Genomic DNA, 26,181 nt, shown 5'->3' with positions numbered 1-26,181 from the left:
ATAGGAAAAGCATACTCTGGGTATATATATTCTCCTGTCTCAGGATTATACTCCAAACATCTAACTCAGTGTGAGCCTTGAAAGTTTATGTCGTGATAATGCAGAGAAACTTTAAAGTGCCACAAATCTTTTCCTCGCTTTTGCCACAGTCTTGCATTTGGCTCCGGGAGACTGTTTCATCACCCCAAGAACCAGCAGAGTCATTGCGCGGCATTCCCCGCCCGTTGCCCCAGCTGAGCAGGCCGGGCGATACTCCCTAGTAACCTAGGCAACGGGGACGCTGCCGTCAGCAACCCCGCAGCCTGCAAATAGAAGCTGGAAGTCGGTGGCGCTGGGCGAGGGTGCAGGCGGGCAAGCCAGGACCCGCCTGGAAGGGACGGTGAGAGGCGGGCACGCGGAAGGAAGGTCCGGGGAAGGTCCGGGTGTTACCCTCCACTACTGCCCCATTTTCTCTCCCCCCCACCCCTGCCAGCAGTTTTTTTTTTTTGGCATGGCAAGCTCTGCCCGCCTCTGAAAGGGAGCATTGCTTTCCTGTGCTTCCTACTTCGCTGGGCATCTCTGCTTTATGCCACCCTGCTTGCACTTGCTAAACTTTCTTCAGCTTCCCCATCCACTCACCCACCCATCCATCATTTTGCCCCTTTTCATTCAAATATTAAATAGGTTGTAGTCTCTGATTTCCCCGTTTCCCTCCCACCCCCAATCCATCCCAGGTCAATACAAATAAAGTGGTTTTTCAGCCACCAACCTTCTGCCCCATAATCAAGACACAAATACTTTTCCGGGAACTTCTTTGATACTGGAACATGTCTTAGCACAGCTCCTTTTTGTGTGTTTGGCTCATGCCATTTTTCTGACACTGCTCCAAAGCTTAGTGTGAGCCTCACACTCTCCATTCACTTTCTGACAACAGATTACCAAAGTCAAGGTGACACTCTGAAGGGAGTCTTATTCTTTCCACTGCCATTTCACCTGCTTTGATATCCTGCCAAAGAGCAGCGGTTGATGGAAGAGCTAGGTCTATTGCACCAGGCTTGAGGGGACCGTTGCTTGACTGAATGCATCTTCCCATGTTCCTGTTTCTGAGACACAGTGCTTAGTGATCTTTAGGGTCAAACTGATCAGGAAAAAGCGCCTAATTTCTTGCCAGCTTCCCTGTGGAAACCCTGTACTCTTTCCACGCAGGAAATAATTCAGAGTCACTAATAATATTGAGGTCTCTTTGGGAGTGAGGGTTTCTGATCCTGAAAGCCTGTTTTTGGATCAGCTGCAGTCAGAGTGGTGGAGGGGTCCAGTATTCCTTTCACTTCTACAGCATCAAAGCATTGAATGAAACAAGCAGAGATCATTTGCTGGATGTGTCCCTTTCACCTCTTGGCCTTCTATACCTGTAGGAGGTATTGTGAGGTCATAAGTGGCTTCTAGGTGTGTCCCATAGAAAACTGTTCCCAGAATCTGTACAAACTCACAGCCTAGTGGGAGATGGAAACCTGGAACCCTCTGCTGTAGCATATCACTACCTCTCTCTCAGCAAGACCAAGGAAAATCAACTGCCTCTTTCATTCAGATTCCCCCCATCATCCAGGCCCAACATTGCCTCTGGTTTTTTTCCCATCCCTGACATTTTTTAAATTGATGTTGGTGGTTCTCCCTTCTTTCTAGAAAACACATTGCCTTTTGCAATCTTGTTCAGGCACATCTGTTTGCATTGACTGTACCCATAAGGAAATATTTGTTTTCTAATGCTTATGCTGCCAGGAAAAATGAGCCAGTTTCCAAGCCCAGTTATATCTGAATACAATCGCTGCCTATAACTTGCCTTTTTTGTTACTTTGCTCCTGATATCCACAGAAGTGAGTAGGAACTTCATGCTCTAGAATTAATTTGATCTAGTGCGTATATACACACACACACACACACACACAAACAAACAACAACAAGCCAGAGTTCATGGTTTTGGTCATGGCCTCAGAAGCAGTGAAAGTGATTGTGCGTTGCCGCCCTTTGAATGAACGTGAAAAACAGCTTGGCTGCAAGGTAGTAATTAATATGGACAGTGCCCGTGGTCAGTGCTTCATCCAGAACCCTGCAGCTGAAGATGATCCTCCCAAACAATTTACTTTTGATGGGGCATATTACCTGAACCATAATACGGAACAGATCTACAATGAAATTGCCTATCCAGTGATAGAGGTGAGTGAAAGTGATTAACTGTTATTGGTGTCAAACAAATTAATTACAGTACGTAAATATTACAAATATAGGCAGATCATGGTAAATTGTGGCTGGATTAATATAATTTAAATTGGATCAATATGGTTAAAATTGGCTGAGAACACCCAACATCTATACATGTGGTTCAGAAGCGACAGTATGTCTACTTCTGCACAATATACTTGACTATGCCAAGAATGGGGTAACCAATCAACTGTGGATTGGAGTTTTCAATTAAAATGGTCCCTGGCTTGTTTGAGGTTAAACTGACTTTCCCTGATAAATTGTGTCACATAAACCAGTCATACCCAGTCATCGCCAAGAAAAAAAACCCATGTAGTTCCCTTTAATTTCTGTTCCCAGATAGAAACATGACTGCAAATGTTACTTCTTTACCCCAGTAGATTATCAAGTTTATTTTCCCTCACACTTTCTCATTCTTTCATCTCTTACTCCGATATAGAATTTTGGCCAATCTTTATTGAGGATAATGAGAATGCTATTTCTACGTTTGAGCAAGCTATGCTATTTGCTTGTTCAAAATCTGTCAGTTGCAGAATTTACATGAAGTTAAGTGATATATTTCTGAAAGCCACTGAATACTTCCCCTATTAACTTGCATCTTTGTTTTTGTTGAAGCACCTGCCCAAAGATGCTTAGATAATGGACCTGAATGTTGGCCTCTCAATTTCCAGTTACAGATTCTGTTTCTGTCTCTATGAGAAGAGACTGCTGAAACTCTTGGATAATTTAGTCAAGCAAGTATATGTCTGATTAGGTTTCTAGAAAAAGGATCCAGTAAGACAGGACAGATACTGAGGTAGAAACATACAAGTTCAAATTGATTATAATTATTCAGATTGATTGTTTTTTTTTCTTTTTCAGGGTGTTACAGAAGGCTATAATGGGACCATTTTTGCCTATGGGCAGACAGGCAGTGGGAAATCCTTTACCATGCAAGGGATTCTGGATCCACCTTCTCAGAAGGGTATCATTCCCAGAGCCTTTGAACATTTGTTTGAGAGTGTGCAGGTATATCACTGATAAAAATGTACGAAAGAGTATCTAGCTGTTGTTTAGACAACTGACTCTTCTGTGTTTCTTCTAGAAATTCCAGCTCAACAACTTGGTGCCTCATAAGAAACTGCCTTATCTCAGCCATTATAGTTTGGCTGCTGTGGGTTCATGTGCACTTATTTTCTCGTGGGTGTGCTGTTTTCCATCACTGCATAACATTAAGATGCAGATGGATGGATGGACCAACCAGTCCACCTACTCTCTTACAGATAGGTGTTACCAGTCTTTCACTGCAGAAAGAGGTCCTGAACAACACAAGCATGTTAGATTTAGTAACATTTAATATAATATAATTTATTATAGAGAATATTATTTATTAGTGATGCTCCCTATTGATACTCATATAACTATAACTATACTAAAATGTGACTGAACAGAGAAGGCTCAGAATAAAATACAATTCTCCTAAAGTCAACAATGACATTATATGTTTGTGTCTGTACACATACATATATATGTGTGTTTGTATATGTATAATAACGTATAATATGTTGAGGAATGATATTTGTGATAACAAATTAGAAATAAATCGCAAATCCTAATAATAATTGAATGATGATACACTTCAACAAGCAGTTTTAGCTGTAACTTCTATCAAGAACATTTGCACAGGTCTTATTAAAAGAGCACTAAAAAAGAATGTTATACCATGCTCTTGTATAACATCTATTTGTGCATAAGAAACCTTCCTGAAGCTCCATGTTAGTTCACATGAAATATCTTCTTTAAATGCTGTTATCTGACATATATTCCGTATTATATTCTCAGTGGGTGCTGTTCTTTTTTATTTTCAAAATTTTAAGGACAATGTCTTGAGAGATTGTGGATGAGCTTCAACTTATTAAAAACATTCTTCCAATATATTTTTGTGTATTTCCAAATCATTTTTTTACTCTTTTATTTATACCTTTTCTTTGGAATTAGTTTTTCTGCCTCAGGCACCTTGGACTAGGGTTGCAGTAGGATTCACTACACAAAATAAGTAATTAAAATTCTAGAAGTAAATGGTGACTAAAGGTATGATGATATCTTTCCAATGATAGAAAAAAGATAAGAGCTCTGATAAATGAACTTCCTCCCTACAGTGTATTTTGATAATACTTATTGATGAAGCCATTCTGATTTTGTATTAGATGTTGGGAGGTTCAAACTATATCAACAGTTTTGGACATTCCTTTCAAACATTTTCTCCAAACATGTGCACACACAGTGTGAGCTAATATATTTTAGAAGGTAGCAATAATGTATGTTGCCCTGGCAATACTGGAATAAGTAATGAATAAATAAATAAGTAGTATTAGTAATGGTGTATTTATAAGCCATTTTCTTGACATCATGTGTGCATAGTTGCAGATGGTTGGAATACAACTCAGTCTCAGATCCTATTAAAATAGGATCCACCTATGTACCTATGGGAAATAAATCCCCACCCCCCAAATAAATTATCAGACTGGAAATCTAAGAAATATTTTTCCTTTTATTTTTTAATAGTGTGCAGAAAACACCAAGTTTTTGGTGAGAGCCTCTTACCTGGAGATCTATAATGAAGAAATCAGAGACCTCCTGGGTCCAAACACCAAGCAGAAACTGGAGGTGAGGACAACAGACTAACAGGGCAAGAACTTAGTATGAAGTAAGTCAAACAACCCAACAATGCCAGAAATTTAAGCTCTAACAATTCAGTGTAAGCAAAAGAAACTATGTCAAGAATGTATGTTATACAATGAAAAATTTATTAGTGACATGAAATAAAAAATAAGACAGGTTAGCCAAATAAGTAACATATTGAATTAAGCATTAAATCAGGGCAATCAATTTCTGAAGGGACAAATTTTTGAACATTCTGGGTTCTGATATCTCTCCCCACTAGTTAAAATTAAGATAGGCCAAATTTCTGCATGTCTATGTTGATGTATGTTTTCATAGAACGGAGAAATGGTTAGCGAAGATAAAACAACTTTCTGATAGGGACAAACTGACGTGTTGGTTAGCGAAAAGACAATATGTTTATTTCTGACTAGAAACCCCTTATAGACTTTTTGTGTAAAACAGAAAAACAGAATATGGTTTTGATGATTAGATGAGATATAGAAAGAAGAGTCATGATGTAACTTAGGGAAAGAGGTCAATCTACAATTGTATCTGTAACTGCTGTAAAGAAGATAAAAAATCATTTCTGTGTATCTTTTTTCTTTTCTATTTTTCTTTTTTGTTTTTCTTTCTTGTACTTTTAAATTTTTCTTTTCCTTTTTCTTACCTTATACCTTTGTATTAGCTTTTGTCTTTGTTTTTAAATATTTTAATAAATTTATATAAGAAAGGAGAATTTATTCCTTCAGATACTCACTAGTAGGGCATTCATTTAGTAGTAAAGCACCATTATATTATACTGTATTGTATATTCAAGACCTTCCTTCTGGTAGATTACACTTTGATCCTCTAGTGGCAGTGTGGAAGATCACTGTTATATTGAGGAGTTTAGTGACAAGCTTTGATTTCTCCTTCATATTTAAAAAAAAGTCTAAAAGTGCAGAGCTCATTTTGAGCTAGCCTGTTTTTCACTCTTGCTGACTGAACGAAGGTGAAGAGGTGGGGGATCTTTATGTAGTTTCAAAACATTTCCCACCTTGAAAATCTCAAGACATTCAATTCCCATCCCAGAGCCATGTGCTGGGCATATGCTGCAGTCTCCTGACCATAGCAAGGCCATGAAGTTAAAATGCCAAGTTTTGATAAAAATTGTGGAGTTGTTGTTTGTTTGTTGGAGGCTTCCACATGAAACCCAGTAGTGTGGTACTGTGAAAACTGGATGCCCTTGGAGTATCTCTGTTGGAGCTCCTGGCAGCTTATAAGAGAATTGGGTATCATCTTGCTTGGTATGTGTGCTTTTTTATGTTATGCTTGAGCCAACAATAAAACTTAAATCCCTTTATTCACTTTGTGCTAACTGTATTCTGGATCCAAAATATCCAAATGCCCGGACTCTTGATTACTGCCCTAAAACCTGACAAAAAAGAGTTTCTGGCCATTTCTTAGTCTATACAGTTCTCTGCAGCCTTCATTGTAATTGTTGCTCTAATGACCCTCCTTGCAGCTGAAAGAGCATCCAGAGAAAGGGGTGTATGTGAAGGGTCTTTCACAGCACACAGTACATAGTATCACCCAGTGCGAGCGCATCATGGAGACAGGCTGGAAAAATCGTGCAGTGGGCTATACCTTGATGAACAAGGACTCCTCACGTTCCCATTCTATCTTCACCATCAATATGGAAATCTACGTTGTAGGTAAAAATGAAATGTAGTTGGGTAAGGAGGTGGGTTGGGATAGCATATAGCAGATTTCTGGATCTCTGCTGGTGAATCAGGGAGAGAAGAATCAAAAGAAAATCTAATTGCTCCCCAATTGATCTGTGGAAGTTATATAAGCTTGGGCTGCCACAAGACTGTTTTCTTCTAAGCAATAAAACAGCTATAAGGATAGTGCATAGTGGAACATATGAAATCTTTATGGAGGTTATTAATTACAATCATGCTCCTGATTCTCTTATAGTATCATAGATGATTGTGCTGCTTCATGTCATTTATTCCTATTCAGGTTATCATTGGTTTCACATAGTTAAGGGAAAATTTATTTTAATCATAGCTTGTTGAACAACTAATAGAAACCTAATTCATATGTAATACTGAATCAAATTTGGCTGATGTGTGTTACCAAGGAAACTACATCATATTTTAACATAACTTTTTGAAGTGTTATCTGTTCAGTTTGCCATTTTACACATCAGAGTTATTTTTAATGATATGTAACTTTTTAAAAATCTTGTTTAATGTTCAAATGTTTTTGCTTTATACCTCCCAGGTCACACTGGTTGAGTTGGACAGCCATATAAATGTTTAAAATAACTAAATAAACAAACAAACATTTCCTTTACACATTTTAATGTAGAGGAACATTGTAACAGAGGAATGGAGTGTGCTAGTCCATTCAAGCACTTCATCACTTTATTATGTGATTTTATTCTTGGGTTGATGTGATCCACATGGTTCGGTTTTTAAAATGCCTGAAAATCTGCTTTCTGACACCTGAAATGAACAGAAATAATGTTCTTATCACTGGCAGAGGAAGTACACATTCCTTACCTTTTAGAGCAGCCTTTCTGAATCTGACACCTGTTAAATGAGGTTGGACTGTAACATATGAGCTAATAACCTTATTGTCTGGGAAGTCTGGGAGATACAGTCCCAGGTAATCTGAGGAACGTCAGATTGGTGAAGGCTATAATGTACAATTTAAGAGTTACTTTCTCTTCCAAGAACTTTGACCAACCCAGATTCATTCTTTTTATGCAGATGAGAGAGGTCAAGATCATCTGAGGGCTTCAAAGCTCAATCTGGTAGACCTTGCTGGGAGTGAGAGGCAGTCCAAAACTGGAGCTGTTGGTGAGCGCCTCAAAGAGGCCACCAAAATCAACCTTTCTCTCTCAGCACTTGGCAATGTGATCTCAGCCCTTGCAGATGGAAGATGTAGGCATGTCCCTTACCGAGACTCCAAACTGACTCGGGTGCTGCAGGACTCTCTTGGAGGTAACACCAAGACACTTATGGTGGCGTGCTTGTCTCCTGCTGACAACAATTATGATGAGACTCTTAGCAGTTTGCGCTACGCCCACCGAGCCAAGAACATCCGCAACAAGCCTCGCATTAATGAGGACCCTAAAGATGCTCTCCTGAGAGAGTACCAGGAGGAGATCAAGCATTTGAAAGCTATCTTGGCTCAGCAGATAAACCTGAATAACTTACAAGGTAGGGCCCACTTAGATGGTGAGGGTACAATTGTCTTAATACTGGTGATGTTGCTTAGTTTGGGTAATGAAATGTCCGCAAAAAAGGAACCAAACTCAGAGAGCACCAAGGACCTCTCAATTTCATTAGTTCCTTGGATTGTTTGCTTGAAAAAGAGTTTACCTGCTTCAATAATGACAGTCATCGCATTATTATGAAGGGGGGACGCCACCCACACTTTCCTGTTAGTTGTCTGCCAGGTGAAAGGAAAAATTAAGAATATGTTCACACAAGTTGCATTCAATGACTAGAGATTCAAGGGCTCCAGAGGAACAGAATGGAAAATGTTTGTGAAGGAATAAGAACCCTGGGTATATTTTCTTATTTATTTCCAAGGACATTTCTTCTTGATTGTTTTGTTTTCAAATGGTAGGATGTGTATCACTTGTAAAGAAGCCTCAGATTTCCATCCTTGGTATCTCCAAGAAAAAGATCAAATCAAATGATACTATCCTGATCTTGCCACTCTAACAACAGAGAGCTAATTCAACTAATTTAATGGAACCAACATTTAGAATCTGCTACACAAACATAGTACTTTTTACACAGATATCCAGGCACAATTTTTCCAAAGATGCATGGATAAATCCCAATTTTTTGAATACAGTTCAGTAATCCCTTTGCTTGGTTCAACTTTAACTTTTTCCCAAGAAACTACTGTAGTTCACCCTAGTAATAACATCTAACCAATAAAGAATTCTCAGTGAGGGTAATCTTAACAAGTGTACTAGAGTTCCTTTGTGTTTATTGCATCTCAAGCATAGAAAGGAGAATAGCTAATTTCTTTTGTTAACATACTTTGGGGAATCTACTTCCAAAAGTATTTTTTCTGACTTTTTTCTTACATGCCCATAATGCTGGCAAACCTTTTTTCCATGATGTACTGATACTTTTCATAGTACCTTAAAATGGTGGGGAGAAAATGGCATTTTCCCAGGAATTCAGTACTTGTACTGTAAATTCTGGGAAATCATGCTTTTTTTCTCAAACTGTGGTTATAAAATCTAGATTGCCTGTGGCAGTTAAATACAACCACATATTTCCCACGCTAAAATGATGAGAGAAGCAAAATATTGAAAGTTCATCTATCCGGAATTAAAGTGGACAGTATTCAACTCTTAGAAGTGGTGGTAGTTTCAATCATTATAAAATAATTAATAGAATAATCTTGCTGCCAGGACCATTTTCAAGCCATCTTGGGCTTATTTGCACTGTGTGATTACCTGGTGGTCAGAATGGATCAGCAGCCATTTCTAAGGTCAAGACCAGGCAATGTCACTCTATATAACTCCTCCCATTGAAAATTTAACCTCTTGAAGTGGGATTTTTTTCCCCTGCCGTTTTAAAGCATTCCATTTCCCCACATAGGATTTTGAATGTTCCTGGCCATTCTACTTTCTTGCAAGATAACCCCAGCAGCTTTTGATTAACAAAATTAAGAATGCCCTCTGAACTGAATAGGGGATTACTATGGTCTCTAATATCTTCTAGAATTACTTTTACCAGGAAAATTATAATAGCACAAAGGTTAAATGCTTGCCTTCTGAATAGAACGTCATTAGGTCAAAACCCAGCAGAAACCTCAAAATAAACTTACTATTTTTCTTTGGGTTATCTTTCTCTCGTGCTTTTTTTTATTAAATTCATGAGTACATCATTTTATTTTTTAATCCACTGCAGCTCATGGGGGGCAGGAAATGTAATGCTTGCTTAAAGCAAATTTCTGCTGAGTTTTAAGCAACAACCAGCCAATTAAAAGTTAAGTGTTATAACCATTGTGCTATTACAGCAATCCTAATAAACTCTAGTAAAACTCTAGAAAATATAAAGAGAACAACAGGGCAATAAAAAGGAATTTTAATTTTTGTTGATTGTTGTGCTTACATATATGTACACTTCAATGCTTTTAATTCTCACTATTCAATTCAATGATAGATAGATATAAATATATATGTCTTAGAAGATTTGCTCTCGGGAAGTAAATTGATTGGTCATTGCTTTTCTGAAACAGAAAAGTGGGATGGAAGAGCAGTGGAAGAATTGTGGAGTAGGAGGACATAGCAACCTGCCATCCAGGCTGAATTCCTTGTAAACTGCTGTCCAAGTGTCTCAATGTCAAGCCAGCATGAGCACAGGACAGGAGCAACTGAAGAGTTCAGTGTGGATAAGTCACTAAGAGATGCTGCTTTTTAGTTACAGTATTTCCTTCCTTCCTTAGCGGAATGTCCTCACTTGTTACCTCCTGAGGCTATTCAACCTGAGGACAAGCTAGAACTTGCTCCTGAGTTCCAGCCAGATGTTGAGAAAGAGAAGCAATTAATCCGAGAAGTAAGTTGGCCATGTTTTCTGGTACAGGAAGGAAATTCCATGCTGAAGTTTTCTTCAATCTGATCTTCCAGATAGATTAATTCACACATAGGCCCCATGGCAGATTGAGAGCCTTGCAAGTTTCCTAATACAGATAGCCTGTTAACTGACTTTTAGGGAATAACAAAATCACCCAAGCTGAATCATGGGGCTCTTTCCCTTTGAAAACACACATTTTGAATTGATTCCTTAAAGAAGTGTGTGGATATGCATGAGGCTTCTACGTCAGCCTGAAAAAAAGATGCTGCCACTTTAGGAGTTTCTCTTTTTTTCTGGGAGCCTAAAGATAAAAGTGATGGTGTTAATAAACTTCCCTGGAAAATATTTTCTGAAGATAGCATTATCTCTGAAAGCAATTGTCCTTTAGATCTCAGCTATCTGTTTTTGTTTGTGAACTTCAAGATGTGGCAGTTTGAGAAAACAACAGGCACAACCAAGAAAAAAGGGGCTTCTGAAAGTTTGCTCACTGTTTACTTTTTTGACTGTTTTAACATAATTAAGGCATTGTTAACTATTTGTGGATATTGGCTGATACTAGTTTTCCAGAAATAACTTATAATTTACAGCCCTGGAGAATCAAAATGTTTTCCATCCAAAATTAATGAGGGCTAATCCCTCTTGGTTTTTTAGGTTAGCCAAAACTGCATCTGCTAAGGCCACAAAACTGAGCTTCTATAAAATCCTCTGCAATTAGGTATCCACTAAATAAATTGGAATGCAAGTCTATAATTCCTGTTCTTTGCCTAAAAGATTTAAAGGCCCTGTCAGTCACAAACACATCCCCTAGAACGGGGGTGTCAAACTCGCGTCGTCACGGCGGCATCACGTGATGTCTCAGGACTTTTTCCCCTTCACTAAACCGGGTATGGGTATGGCCAGTGCATAATGCATCTGGCCTGCGGGTCAAGAGCTCGACAGGGTCAGGAGTTTGACAGACCTGCCTTAGAAAGTAAGGTCTAGAGGTTTTTTTTAATTATTTCTTTTAATTAAATTTTCTGTATATGCCACCTATCTCTTTCTACAAAGCAACTCTGGATGGTTCAAAGATGCATTACAATAGATTGCCTTGGCTAATTTTCCTGACATTTTCAGGAGTATGAGGAGAAGCTGGCCCAGTTGAAGGCGGAATATGAAGCTGAACAAGAATCTCGTTTTCGGCTCGAGGAAGACATCAGTGCCTTGAGGAACGCTTATGATATGAAGTTCCACACTTTGGAAGTGGGTACAAGTGGAACAGGTACATGTAAAAGGTTATTTGGGTCTTACAAGATTGTAGGTAAGGTAGGAATCCAAAACTTGATTCTGGTTGCAGCATGTAGCCTGATTATAATAATTATTATATCATAATTAAAATGTAAATTGTTCTTAATTAGAAAATATGCATAATTATTTATTACATGCCTTGATCGAGGCACAGTATCAATCCAAGAAAAACAAAATAGTTACAAAATTCCAACCATTAAAATGACTTCATAACAACCTACCAGTAAAATCAATATTTAGAACTAAAATAAATGCAACAACCATACATATTAATAGGATGTCCCAAAGTATCCCAGCACATGTGTGCATCCATTATTAGTATAAAAATAACAATAACCTGGAAAATACTCATATTACTCTGAATAGGGTAAAATAACCAAGCTCCATGCTACTCCAGTAGTCAAATAAAAAGGATTTTTAAAAACCATCACATTTGGAGAGATGAAGGCAAGGAGAGAGTTGATTTCTAGATTTTCAGGTTTGATATCTGAAATCCCAGAGTATAAACATTGCAATCCTGGAATGGCAAAGTAAAAGACAACCTTGCCCCATAAGGGAACACAAAGAATTAGCAGGAGAAAACAAGGCAGACAAATAGAGAATTATGAATGGCGGCTCTTATTGTAAGCACCCATAGTTGAATCAGACTTTCACTCATGTAGAGAGCCAGTGAAGAACCTTGTGATGGAACAAAACACAAGAAGAGCATGAAAACCTCAAGCAGCTGTGGACTAAAGTCAGAGATGGAGAGAGGAACTGAAAACACCTGTTGGAAAACTACTATACTAATTTTAGATTGAAAAATCCAAACAGATATAAAGTCACAGTGTCTTTTGTTGAGCCTCTCTTGCATCCTATGAATATTATGAAATGAAAATTTGCAACTCTTTTACTGGAAAATCAGTAAATGGGTATCAGCTACTCATCTATCAATGGACAGAGGAAGCTACAGAATTGTCCTGAGACGAACAGGAAAATCATGGAGAATGAGAAGGATAATGAAGCAGAAGCTCAGATGTCTATGTCTTGCCCCATTCAGCCTGAGACAATAAAAACACATCTAAGAAAAAACTTTAACAAACATACTATCATGTATTGTCATCAGAGATTACAAAAGACTGCTAGACTTAAGTATCATCATAGTAATCATACTGAAAATCCTAATCATGAATCAAGGCACCCAAAGAAGATTATGAAGGGGGCAGAAGGGACTGCAAGATGACAGTTTGTCAGATTTTTAATGATAAGAGGATCTGCTGGATAACATTGAACATTCCAGGAAATTAGAAATTTGTTGTTGTTGGTGGTGGTGGTGGTGGTTGTGATGTGTGTGTGTGTGTGTGTGTGTGAGAGAGAGAGAGAGAGAGAGAGAGAGAGACTGACTTTGCCTTCTTCATGACTAGCAAAAACCATAATACATTAAGCAAAGTATTAAAGTGTGATTATTTTAGGCAAATAGAGCAATGTGCACACTTCCTCCAGACCAACTGGAACAAGATAGGGTTACTTAGTAATATTGGTGGTAGATTCCAGAAAGTAATCCTAGTAGACAGAATAGTCACTTCTTAGATTTAATAAACATAACAGCAGAAAATTCCATATCTGATATTTTAATATCTGTTCAAAAGTGCCAGAGAAAATTGATAGGCCAATGTTGTCTTGAGGCAGGGCAAAACTCTTTATCCTGGGCAATGAATGGTAAGCTTATGCGTATGTGTGTGTTGCAGCCCTCAAGCAGATTCCCTGTCACATTGCAGAAGCAGATTTTGCTACTGTCTTCTTGTTTTTACTGCTTGTAGTTGCCACCTGCTACCTCTTGAGTTCTGCCTTTGCCAGGCAGGGAACATTCTCCCTGCTAACAGGAGGGTGGCTTGCTGACTCTTTGGAGCAGTAAGCCCAATGCCCTTTGTCGGATTTTAGACAGCGCTCTGGGGAGATCCAGTGGGGTTTTTCTTGGTTTGGCTTTTGGAAGAGATGAACAGTGCAGTTTTTGGAGTAACCAGTTGCTCCAGTTAATTTTTACTTCTTTTACTACTGGGATCTTGTAAACCAAGATTATTCAGAGTGCTGAGGCGTAAATGGCACCAGCTATGCCTTTAATTTTAATCCTCAATTATAGAGAATCTGTGGCAACTGATGTCTTGCAGGAGTTGTAGATTAAATTAGACTGCACATAAATGAAACATAACAAAATGTTAAAATGTTGTGATATTTATATAGTTACTTACTAAGCACATCTAAATTATATTAAAATAATTTAAATCCCCAAGACATGTCACAACTTTTGAACACCCCTAATGTTTGGAAATTGAAAGTTGAAAAATTTGACATGGCCTAGACCACACAAATAAGCTGAACAAGATGGAAGTGCTGCTCTTTGGGTGGTTGAAGCTCCCAAACTTTGATCAAAAGCACTCATATAAAGCATATTACAATGCTCTATAAGTCGCCTGAATATAACCAGGCTAGACTCTGGAAAGAGGATCTAATGAATCAGTGAGAGTTGTTAAACACCATCACCATCTGTCTCTTCGTAGAGACCTCAAAGCCCCAAATGTTTGGCCCTTCAGAAAGCTTAGCTGCCTTTAAAAATGTGTCTCTCAGATCCTCAGAGTAGTCATTTGTGCCTCAATTGAAAACTGCAAAAGGTTAATAGAGCTTTCTCCTCATGTCTTATTTTATCTCCTGTTTGTTCTAGAAATGGCAGAGTCAGCTGAAGCTCTTTCTGACCAAGCTCCTTCATCCCTCATCCCTGCTTCAGATACTGAATTATCAGCTAAGGTATTCTGCCAGATGGAACTTCTAGTTATAAAACAGCAAAGGAGAAGCGGGATTATTTTTATGTCATCGATACCAGAATGTTCACAAAATACTTTTAAGGCAGATGGAGTAGATTTAGCAATACTGCACGCTTTGAGGAGAGAAAAATTGCATTTTCTAATGATTGTAATTCTTAGTGCTTCAAAATGTTATCATATCTCGGAGGTAATCTTAGAATGCATTTATATAAGAATTGTTTTTTTAATAATTCATATTATTTTACAAGAAAACTTTTCTCAGAGTTCTATGTTGTAATTGCCGGCAGAATTGGAGAGTTATCTTAAACAGACGTCCAACAATGCTAAATTATTGCATTAAACTAATATCAGCCAACAATGAAAGGCATTTTAAGTTAAGATGGAGTAATTTATTAAACCTGTCCCCAGCCTTTCAGGCTTTCCAGCAGTGTATCCATCACCCAATGTCAGCATTTTAAGGTAGACTAGACTAGGTAGCCAAAGATGAAAAACTTTTATTACTTTTATTATAAGGTTACAATCAGAGAATCTTTTAAGTCTGAATGCACCCCCACCCCCTTTATCTTCAAGAGAACTTAGGTAGGGTCTGGTCTAACTCAAATTACATTTCCTTCTTGGACTCAATTTTTTTTTGTCTGTCTGTTGCCTTGGTTGCAGTTCCTAACACCTGTTCCTCATGGTTACCGCAGCTCCCCTTACATCCATCTGCTTGTTGCTGGTCATCCTCTATCCTTCCACCTTTCAAGAGAGTTAGGTCTTTGCATATTGTGTCCTCAGTATGATAATCCGACACTAGTCATTTGTGCCTCAATTGAAAACTCTGGAATTATTTATCCTTAGTATTCTCAAACATCTTCTCTAACACCAGAGTTTAAAAGCATTAGCGTTTATTTTTTCCTGCCTCTTCAAATTCCAACTTTTGTTCCCAGTGAGTGTCCCAAGGGAAATTATTAGCTACACAGTCCTGATCTTTGTAGATATAGATGCACCACAATATCAGAATATCTTTTCCATACTAGTTTCTGATCTATTTCTTGACTACTGATTTCTTGATGCTGACAGTTGGTTTTAAAGTGCCCTGATATCACTTCAGTATCCTTCTTTGGCAGTTCTAAGGATGGTGGCAGTGCCTGCTGTCATTATTTTGATCTTTTTTATATTTAATCATAGTCATTTCTTCCTGGACAACTCGATGTTAATGACTAGAGCTTGTAGATGATTTTTATTTTCTGCTCTTGGAGTAGAACCATCAGCACAGTACACAAGTTACTGTTGTTTCTTTCTCCAGGTTTTAAACTGTGCACATCTTCCACCAATACCCTTAATATATATTCAGTACATAGGTTGAATAAATGACAAAATAATACACAGTCTTGACTAACTCTTTTGCCAATATGGAATCTTTGTTTTGCCATGGTCTGTCTTGGCTGTGGTTTCCTGTCCTGAGTATAGAATTTAAAAGGGGCCAATGAAATGTTCCGGCACTCCCTATTTTGCTAAGCATATTCCACATCTTGACATGACCAACCCAAACCTTGTATTAATAATATTGGCAATTCGGTTTTTGGATAGTCTGGTATCAATGCATAAGGCATCATTCAAAGTTATTGAATATTAGCATCCTTTGATCGGCAGAAAGTAATAAGTTATTCTTCTCCTTCACTTCTGTATGTAGGTCATATAGTTCAACTAGGCTTTTCTCTTTACTGTTTCTAACTTTGGCATTGTAGTCTCCAACCACAAGCAACATACCTTGCTTACAAGTTCTATTTTGGATTGGACTTGACTATGAAATCCATTCACCTTTTTTTCTTCTGCATCATTGATTAGAGCATAAATTTGGATAGCCTTCATATTTAAGAGCCTTGGTGGCACAGTGGTTAGAGTGCAGTACTGCAAACTACTCCTACTATAATTTGGCAGATTGAATCCCACCAAGCTCAAGGTTGATTCAGCCTTCCATCCTTCCAAGGTGGGTAAAATGAGGACGCAAACTGTTGGGGGCAATAGGCTGACTCTGTAAACCGCTTTGAGAGGGCTGTAAAGCACTATAAAGCGGTATATAAGTCTAAGTGATATTGCTATTGTACCCACGTGCTAGATTTGCTATATTCTTTCTGACTGTGAAAAAAAATTTCAATCTTTCTGTGTTTTTTGTGCCTTGAGTAGTAAATTGTATGGTCCTTTGACTGAAAATGTCCAAGTCCACTCCACTGATGCATAAGATATTCATATCTAGCTGATTAATTTCATCTTTTACTGTGTTAAGCTTCTTACATTCCATGTAAGAGGATATGGTAAAGTATAGGTTTACCAGTGCCTTCTCCCACATATGTAATTATACCTTTGCTGTTGTCACTAAAGTAATCCTATATCTCCCTATAGAACAACTAACCAATGTAGGTACTTTAATTGAACAGTTGAAACTACCTTCATGCCTTAGGTATAAATACTTCCAGGAAACACACCTCTCCCACTATCCCTGATGCAGCAGCATAGCAAGACTTGAGAGGGAATCAGATGTTAACCTTGTGAAATTCAGTGGGACTTTTCCTCCAAGTGCATTTAGAGTTTCATTATCCTAAGTGTGCCTCCCAAATTAGGGCTATCAGATCTGGGTTGCAAAAAACCACATTACGCCTAGATGGCAGCAATTCATTTGTAATGTACATATCTCTTTGCAGCCCCCTGCTGGTCATCTGGATTTTTACTGTATCTAGTAGCCCCACCAAACAAATCTCCATTCAAATAAATTGGGCCTGCTTACTAAGAGTGTTGTGGTGCCACACTATGGTAATCTTACTTATCCTTAATTGGGAATAAATCCAATTGAAAGAAATAATTTCTTTGAAATAAACATGAATATGTTTGTGTAATTATGCTACAATCCTAAATACAAATAACACTCAAAACAGTTTATTTCTCGGTAAATATATTCGCTTATGCTTCAAATAGTGTTGACGTACATTCATACTGAATGCTGTAATGGTACCTTCCAAATATTATTTACTTCAATTTTTATCAGGCCAAGCCAGCGACAAAAGCCAGTGAATGGCTTTTCAGTTTAGAGCATCTTCAACACAAGTAGTGTGAATTGTTTGCTCTTCCGTTCCCCTTGCAGAACATTTGGGTGGGGTTGAACTCTGACAACATCAAAACCAAGGATAATAGAAAGCAGCTGTGGTATGCTCATGTTCCAATCAGCTTTGACTTTAGACTTAATTCTGCCTATCTAGAAGATGGCCACTCTTGATTCATTTTGCCTCATTTTCCTTTTGGAGGCATTTTGTAAATACAGGGTTACCTAGATATCTGTCAACCAGACCTAATGTATATTCCCAATTGCTGCCTCCCATGTTCTCTGGTGCTCAGGAGTCCAATATAGAGGAATCACCTGCTCCCCCAGTGGACCAGCAAGTGAGGAAAGTTTTCCGACCAGACACACCTGGGACCGATTTAGTTGAAGACGTTCTTATACCTATGAACCAGCAGGAAGTACTTGCCAGGTCAGTAATTGAGAAGGCAGACAGAGGCAAAGGAATTGTGTTTATGAATATATATATATATATTTATATGTGTGTGTGTGTGTGTGTTTTCTTAAGTTTTCGCAGGTATTTATATGTATGGTATTCAGCTTTGTTCGGGTATTTTCCCACGTCATTATAGTTGTGCTTTTAAAGTTGTAGCAACATTTTGGCAGAATCTCATCTGCCATCATCAGGCTTCTGTATTGTTTTTGTCTGTTGAAGCCTGATGATGGCAGATGAGATTCTGCCGAAACATTGCTACAATTTTAAGAGCACAACTATAATGACGTAGGCTGGTGCTTTCGGCTTCGTGCTTGTGCGAGCAAAGTGTGATCAGAGCTGCCGTCTCCCTATATATACTGGTGGGGAGGTTGGCTGTGTTGTCATTTCTTGATTGGTTGATGGAGTTGATGTTTGCAGATTGGCTGGCTTTTTCGTAACAATATGTGTGGGTGAGGTATTGGCTCTGTGCCTATCAGCCTCCTGTGTTATAACAACCTGGGTCATGGGCTATGTGATGACCTTCTGAGTTCTATTGTTGTGGCATCCTGGGTGTTGTGCTATAATCTCCTGGGTCGTTGGCTGTGTTGCAGCATCCTGAGGTTTTGTGGTGTAACCTCCTGAGTTCTGTGATGTGATATCCTGAGCGGATGGCTGTGATGTGACATTCTGGGTTTTGGTTTGGCTCCGAGTTTGAGGCCAGGATATGTGTTCATGGCGTGTGTCCATTTGCTTGGTTTGGGGGTCAGGGTGTGTGACAGCTGGTGATGCAGCCGTGGTCTGGTTTCTGGACAGTGGTTGTCTTTCATCTATGGGATGGGTTTGGGTTTGAATCTGGTGAGGGAGAATGGTGGTGGAGTCATGTGATGTTTTGGGTCGGGTATAGGTTTTCGTGGCTGGGACTCGTTTGTTGATAAGGGCTAGTTTCCAGATGTCTGGTAGGCGGGAGGCATCATCCCATTTATTCATGTTGTGGGGGTGTTTCTCTATTTCGATGGCTTCCCTGATTATTCTCTTGTTGAAGTATTCAGTATTGGAGTTAATTTGGTTCCCTCAAAATTAATTTCATGTCCTGTGGCTTTAAAGCGAAGATGGCGAGTGGGACTTTGTTGAAACGTTGCCAAGCTGCTCTCAATCTTACACGAGAAAAGACCCAAACATGCCAAGACCTGCATACCTGTACCTGTGAAAATCTATGGAAACATATATATGTGTGTGTGTGTGTGTGTGTGTGTGTGTGTGTGTGTATGTATATATGTGTGTATGTGTATGTACTATGTTTCTCCAACAATACGCCCCCCCCGATAGGAAGACCCAGCATGTTTTCTAGGCATAAAATGAAATTAAGCCCCTCCCCCCAAATTTAGGCTTAGTTTAAAACATGCGAAATTGGGGGAGGAAGGCGGGGGGGAACTTGCCATTAGGAGTGCCCCGCGGGCAGCTACGCCTCACCATCAGCCGCTAATAACAGCCAATCATGGTGGAGCATGGAGGGCTCCCTTACCCCTCCCTTACCCAGGTCAGCAGGCGGGTGACGTCAGCGTGAATGTCTGGCAACGTTTCAGCCGCTTCTTAGGCCTCCATAGCTTCCACGGTTCCCACTGGTGCTAGCGCCTCTCTCACCAGTGCTGTCTCCAACAACAGCATCTGAGTCGGCCCCGCTTTTCCCCCGTCCCCATAACAACAGGAAAAAAAAAGATTTTGAGGTATCTGGGAGCTCCGCACACTGCGTTTTGGTTTAATCCCAAACGGCTGGGTGGGCGTGAGAAGAGCTGAGCTAGCATCTCTGCTGCTGCTACTCTTGGTGCTCCAGCCTCGGGCTCTGCAAGTTTGCAAAAGTCCCGGTGCACAGCCCGTTCCTGCATTCCAAGCGCCCAGGCCGAGCTGCAGCTGTCCCTCTCTCGTCAGCGCCATCTCCAATAAGAGCGGCAACAGGGGTGGGAACCGTGGAAGTTACGGAGGTGGCTCCCCCACCCAAGAAGAGAGTGAAACGCTTCCATGGTTCCCGCCACTGCTGCCACTGTTATTGAAGAAACAGTGACAATAAATGAGACAAATCGGGGCAAATTAGAGTCTCACCCTAACTATACCTAGGCTTGATTATTCTGAAGTTGTGCGATATTTGAATTTGGTATCTTCTCCCCAATCTCTCCCTTACTTATTTAGTATTCTAACTTGAAATTAGGTATTCTAGATTGTCATCAATGGTGGGCACAAGAGGTGCAACTGATTAGAGAATATGGAATAAGGGTTGATGCTGTCTGTCAGTTTGACTGTTTCCAAGAATAATTGGATCCGTTCAGGGAAGTCATGGAGATAAATGGTTATTAGACTTGATGGCAGCATGCCTGCCTCTGAAGACCTGTGGTTTCTTTGTGCAGTTGGCTGGCCATTGTAAAAACAGGTTGCTGGACTAGATAGGCCAGGCATCCAATCCAGCACAGCATTGCTTAGGTACTTATATTGTGAAGAAAAAATGAGAGACCCTCAAATTGGTCTCGGTTTGCAATGCATGAGGCTCCCAAGTACATGCGGCAGGCCTCTTTTGCTTTGGAGTTGGGGAACGCTCTCTTGCAGATTTTCTCTGTAAATCTAGAATGTTCCTGAACTTTGACTGAGGAAAACAGGCAAGCATATGTGAGAGGATTCATTCTACTTACAGCTCAGCCAGTCTTTTGGGTCCAGGCATACATATCACTTTTAAGGATTAGCATCTGAGCATTCTCATCAATCCAGATCTATACCAAAGTGTTGGTCACAGATAGTTGTTCAGCACCCTTTATCAGGAATGCTGCATCTTTATGGGGAGTGTGAGGTTCTTAACGGAAACTTTTATCTCAGGCTTCAGCAGAGGAAAAGAGGGGGGAGGTGGGGCCTCCTTCTCCCTTGCCGTGTTCCGAGTAACCGTCCACGGCTTTCCTCCGATTCGCTACAAGAGGACCTTTAAAGATCAACGGCAGGGCAGAGGTGGTATTCAGCAGGTTCTGACCAATTCTGGGGATCGGCAAATCCCACCTCTGACTGGAGATTTTACAGTAAAGAAGCAGGAGCTCCCATTTTGGGGCTCTGCCTTTTTTTAAGGCTTGTTTTAGCTCTCGCCTTGGAGAACTGTTTGACCTCTGGAAGATTACAGCTCTGGGATTAGAAACAGATACCCATCTTCAGCACCCTTCCACATTTGCAGCTAACCTCAGCATAAACGCATCCCGGCAGAATCTATTGTGGGTATGATGTTATTATGTTCATCTCTTTCTCAGCCTATGAGTGAGACAGACTGAAATCATTATTGGCTGCACTAGTGTTAAAGCAGAGTTCCCCCTTATTTTGCCACCATCCAAGGGCAGCCCCACAGTGTGTAAACCCATTATAGTTTTGGGTGACTGTAGTGATTTGAACAAGCGGCAGTAGAGGCAGGATAGGGGACGGCAATAGATACCGTCAATTTCATGTCAGTTTAATTTTCTGCCAACTCAAAGATAGATGGGTAGCACTTAACTCTGCCTTGGTGAAATGCTCTTACTCATATGCTACTTCGTTCACTTCCAAGCTATCCATTTGGAGTTACTGAAATATTTTGCAGTATCAAGATCAGTAACAAAAGTCATTGGAATGACAAAAACAGCTTGCCTGCCATCTTCAATTTCTTTCCGTCCAGTCCTAGTGGGTTTTTCCATCGCGTAGCACAGAGGTCACAGATGTCAGGGGTTCTCAACAGGCCCTTCGTGGTGGGAGGATCCCCGAGTTTAGAAATGTTTTTAAAAGACATGCCTAAAGTTAAGATGACTCTCTGGCCCCCTAGACTGCAGATGCTAGAGCAACAGGTGGTTGGAGGAGAACAGGCCAAGAACAAAGATCTGAAGGAAAAGCATACACACCGAAAGAAAATTGCAGATGAACGGAAGCAGCAGTTGCTGGAAGCTCTGAGGAAATCAGATGAAGACAGCAGCGACTGGGTCCTACTCAATGTCTATGACTCCATCCAGGAGGAAGTGCGAGCCAAAAGTCGATTGCTGGAAAAGATAAAGGAAAAGGTGATTTCTTCTGAAGCAATTATATGCACCTGTACTTTTATTTATTTCCAATCCATTTCCAGTATGAAATGGCTGGAAGTGCCCAAGTTTAAAAAGTTTCTTGACTGGTTTGCACTGTCATTCTCCTCTATTTAGGCTTATTCGTTGGTTTAAGAAGCATTATGTTTTTCGTGTCCATATGTTCCTGATGCCTAGTTGTCAAGTACAAAAACCAGCCAGCGATGTTTCTGTACGTAAAGGCAATCTTCTGATAGCTTTTGATAAGGACAGCACATCTGTATTTTCTTAAACCTTGCAGTTCTATTAAAGAGAAAAGCCAGCCATTTTGAGTTAGATAATTGATATAAAGATGCTGTTAGTATTACATTCGGGTGTTTATCTTTTGGCTTTTTATAGGATGCTGCATGTCCATTGCCTTACCCAGAGTGGAACGTATATTAAATTGATTACAAAATAATTACTGTACTTTTACCCAACGGTTCTCTCCTTCCCAGCTGCGGGCAGCTGAGACTGAAATCAAAGATCTACAATCAGAGTTTGAACTGGAAAGGATTGATTATCTGGCCACCATCCGCCGCCAGGAGCGAGAACTCCTGCTCTTCCAGCAGCTCCTGGACCAAGTGCAGCCTCTCATACGGCGGGACTGCAGTTATAGCAATTTTGATAAAATCAAGCGTGAATCCACCTGGGATGAGGAATCAAGCTGCTGGAAAATCCCAGAGCCTGTCACTCAGAAGACCAGCCTCCCTGCAGGTAAGAGAAGATTCAGGCACTACAGGGTCATCCGGCTAGAATTGCTCCAGACTCTCAATGCAGGCAAGAAAGAACTCGCTAGACTAGGCAAATGAATTCCACCAACTTCCTGGTCTAATTTGTGTAGTTCAGGTAGTCCTCGACTTACAGCAGTTGATTTAGTGACCATTCGAAGTTACAACGGCACTGAAGAAAGTGACTTATGACCGTTTTTCACACTTAGGACCATTTCAGCATCTCCATGGTCAAATGATCAAAATTCAGGCGCTTGGCAACTGAATCATATTTATGATGGTCATATGATCACCTTTTGTGACCTTCTGACAAGCAAAGTCAATGGGGAAGCCAGATTCACTTAACAACTGTGTTCCTAACTTAATCACTGGAGTGATCTACTTAACAACTCTGGCAAGAAAGTTCACAATGGGGCAAAAATCGCTTAAGAAATGCCTCAGTTAACAACAGAAATGTTGGGGTCAATTGTGGTCGTAAATCGAGAATTACCTCTATGCTAATCCCAAATATGAACTGCCTGGCTTTGGCTTGGTTTGCTGGATGAGTGTAGCCATTGAAGGTGTAAACTGTGATTTAAGTCAATCTAGTCAGGTAGGATTTATTCAAATAATAATAATAATTATTAAAAAGACAGGCCAGGAACTGGAATGAAATAAAACTGGAAATCTGTCACCATGAGTGGTAACAATTAGGAGAGCCTTTAGCGTAGTTTAGCATTTTTATTTTATTTGCCATATGCTTATGTCTGAGCATAGTTAAAGTCCTATTTTTATAACCCAGCAAGTGGCATTCCCTATTTCTTTATCTAGCCATCCCCTTTACCCATCCAGTTTAAAGACTGCCTGATTGACAAGACTGGGTGACTTGGAATTAAACGTAAGAAAAAGCAGAAAAGTCAAAAAGAGATCATGGATGGCCCAAAGATAACAGATAAAGCACACACACACACCACCACCAATCCAGCAGGGGCTGAACCATCACTCCACGCCAAAGCCTAGAATAGCCTTTAATAGCTTCCGAACATTCAGAAAATCCCTGCTGTCGCCTCTATTGCCATTTACAAGAAGGCAAACTAAACAGTGCGCTCTCTTCTCTAGCCCTCTAGGGCCAGTATCATGATGTCTCACACCTTCTATTTCTACTTCTGTTCAGGAAGGCCTATTCCCAAAAGCACGGATTGTCCTTAGGGAACACAGATCTCTTTCTTAGAAACAGAAAATGGTGCTTTGCTTTGCAGCATTTTAAAGTTTGTGTAATGGTAAAATACTCTAAAACTATTCAAAGGGTAAACTGGAGCTGGCGGGGGGGAGAGTTGTGTCCACTGGATGTCCTTGCCCCCTGTCAAATGGCACAATATAGGCCTTGGGTGCTGATATGGCACTTTTAAAGTAGTTGAGAGCCACTCTTGCTGTTGTTGTTTTTTACAGCAGTTTCATCATTGTCACTGACTAAGGCAGGAAAGAAGAATTCAGAGAATGGGGAGACGGTGACAGTGGTAAGTTGAAAAAGGGTGCTCAGCACCTAATAAGTTGTATGTGTTTCTTGGAGGTCCACGTTCAGTGGCACTGTCTCTTCGGTATTTCATGACCTATTGACCACAAGGGGGCACTAGGGTGTAGATGGAGAGTTAAGGATTCATTCTGTATCCTCTCTTTGTCACCCTGCCTGCTTTTAGTTTAAGAGACTGCTAATCTGAAGCCATTTCCTTCTATTTTACCTTCCAGGTCTACATGTGTGCAAGCATACACTCATAGCACTGGTATTTTCTGACCCCTCTCCTGATAGGATTTGGTTAGGCAGTTATTAGGTTTTATCAATCTCTGTATAGATAGTCCTCAATTTACAACCATTTGTTTGACTGCTCGAAGTTACAGGGGCACTGAAAAAGGTTATTTATGACCAGTTTTTTCACTTATTTAACCATTGCAGCATCCCCCTGGCCGCATCATCAAAATTAGCAATGGAAATTTGGAGCTCAATTGTAGGTGTAAATCAAGAACTACCTGCAATTCCTAAAATAAATATTTTTTTATTATAATTAGTGCTATCCCTTGCTCAAGTCCAATTACACTCTCAGAAATGCTTCTACAAACATAAGCAACACTTCAGTTCCTAACATGTCTTGCGTATCCACATAATACATTGTTGGAAGAAAAATCTACCTGGTTCAGTTCCAAGGCGGGAGAGAGGCGCTGGAAATAAAATGGAGGCTAGCTGCTTAGGAAAGGAGGCTTATTTATTGATGAGCGGGACCAGCAACAGCATGCGGTTCTGGGACAGCTGATAAATTAGCTTGATGAGTGCAAGGATTTTTATACAGTTTACAGTATTTTGTAATTTTGAAGTTTGCTTTATGTGCTTTTATTGATTGGTTTTACTTGTTTTGCAAAGGCTCACAATGGGTCTTAATTATCGGTTTCTTTGGTCCTAAGGCATGTGTAATTGAATTTATCAGGCATGTGTAATTTAATTTATCCTGTTATCTATTACCCCTAGCCTGCCTCTCTTAATGGACCGGTATTGTTTCCACTTTTCTCAATGAATGGAGTTTAAGTCATGTCCTGTCCTTAATCCCATCACCTGGAGCTGAAGATATTTTGTTTATGAATAGATTGGCCTGGATTTCTTAATGGGCACAAAATACCCATTTCTAAAGACTTCAGGCCTTTGCGGAGGCTATTAAGAAAGGCTGGGGCTGCTTTCTGCTTTTAAGAACATATTTCTCCATTTCTCCTTTGGAAAAATATAATTTCATTCTTGAGTTGGTGGGGGTGGGGCGAACTTCCCACACCATAATCAGTGAATTCTTGTTGGTGGGCAGCTTTTTTCCCCAACTGCTTTTCCTCAGAGCAAAGAATCTTGAGAAAATGAAAAATAAACTTGGGAGGATTTGCTTCAAGAGAGAACTCTTCCCTTTTATAAAGAACAAAAGGGTGGATCCAGTATTCCCAGCCTTTGTCTTGTCTTGATTATTGGAAGAAGATTTTAGTGGGGAAACTGAGGGCTGAGATTGATTGCTATTATCATCCTTATATTTACCAGAACCAGATATTGCTGCCTCCTTTTGGTTACCAGACACTTCTATGGTAATAGCGGTAGCTTTGGGTTGATGTGGTTGGTTGTCTTCCCTTATTAAATCTTACAGCCTCTAACTTCTGCTTGCTGGTTCCATGGCCAACTCTTTCAAGGCTGAACATTTGCAATCTCAGAAAGCCAAAAAGGGATGAGGTAGGAAATACTGTATATTAGCAGGGGACAAAGTACCTCAACCCAGCAAAACATGTGAATCAGTTCT

The 26,181-nt window shown here is 39.9% G+C and overlaps 1 protein-coding gene across 1 annotated transcript in view; it reads left to right on the top strand.

Annotated features, from left to right (window-relative positions):
* The first annotated feature begins 490 nt into the window (after nt 1–490).
* Nucleotides 491–26,181, top strand: part of KIF17 (kinesin family member 17) — a 29,364-nt gene continuing 3,673 nt past the window's right edge. The window contains exons 1-12 of the mRNA XM_026711478.2: nt 491–2,193; nt 3,100–3,246; nt 4,783–4,884; nt 6,386–6,575; nt 7,641–8,093; nt 10,351–10,460; nt 11,592–11,736; nt 14,461–14,543; nt 17,933–18,066; nt 21,887–22,118; nt 22,613–22,871; nt 24,314–24,381. Coding sequence (XP_026567263.2) covers nt 1,951–2,193; nt 3,100–3,246; nt 4,783–4,884; nt 6,386–6,575; nt 7,641–8,093; nt 10,351–10,460; nt 11,592–11,736; nt 14,461–14,543; nt 17,933–18,066; nt 21,887–22,118; nt 22,613–22,871; nt 24,314–24,381 — 2,166 coding nt within the window. The 5' untranslated portion in view covers nt 491–1,950. The remainder of the gene's footprint in view (nt 2,194–3,099; nt 3,247–4,782; nt 4,885–6,385; nt 6,576–7,640; nt 8,094–10,350; nt 10,461–11,591; nt 11,737–14,460; nt 14,544–17,932; nt 18,067–21,886; nt 22,119–22,612; nt 22,872–24,313; nt 24,382–26,181) is intronic.

This window comes from Pseudonaja textilis, chromosome 2 (genome assembly GCF_049901715.1).
Source record: "Pseudonaja textilis isolate UNSWEBS1 chromosome 2, rPseTex1.2, whole genome shotgun sequence".
NCBI lineage: Eukaryota > Metazoa > Chordata > Lepidosauria > Squamata > Elapidae > Pseudonaja > Pseudonaja textilis.
This window is presented reverse-complemented; position numbering and strand designations above follow the sequence as displayed.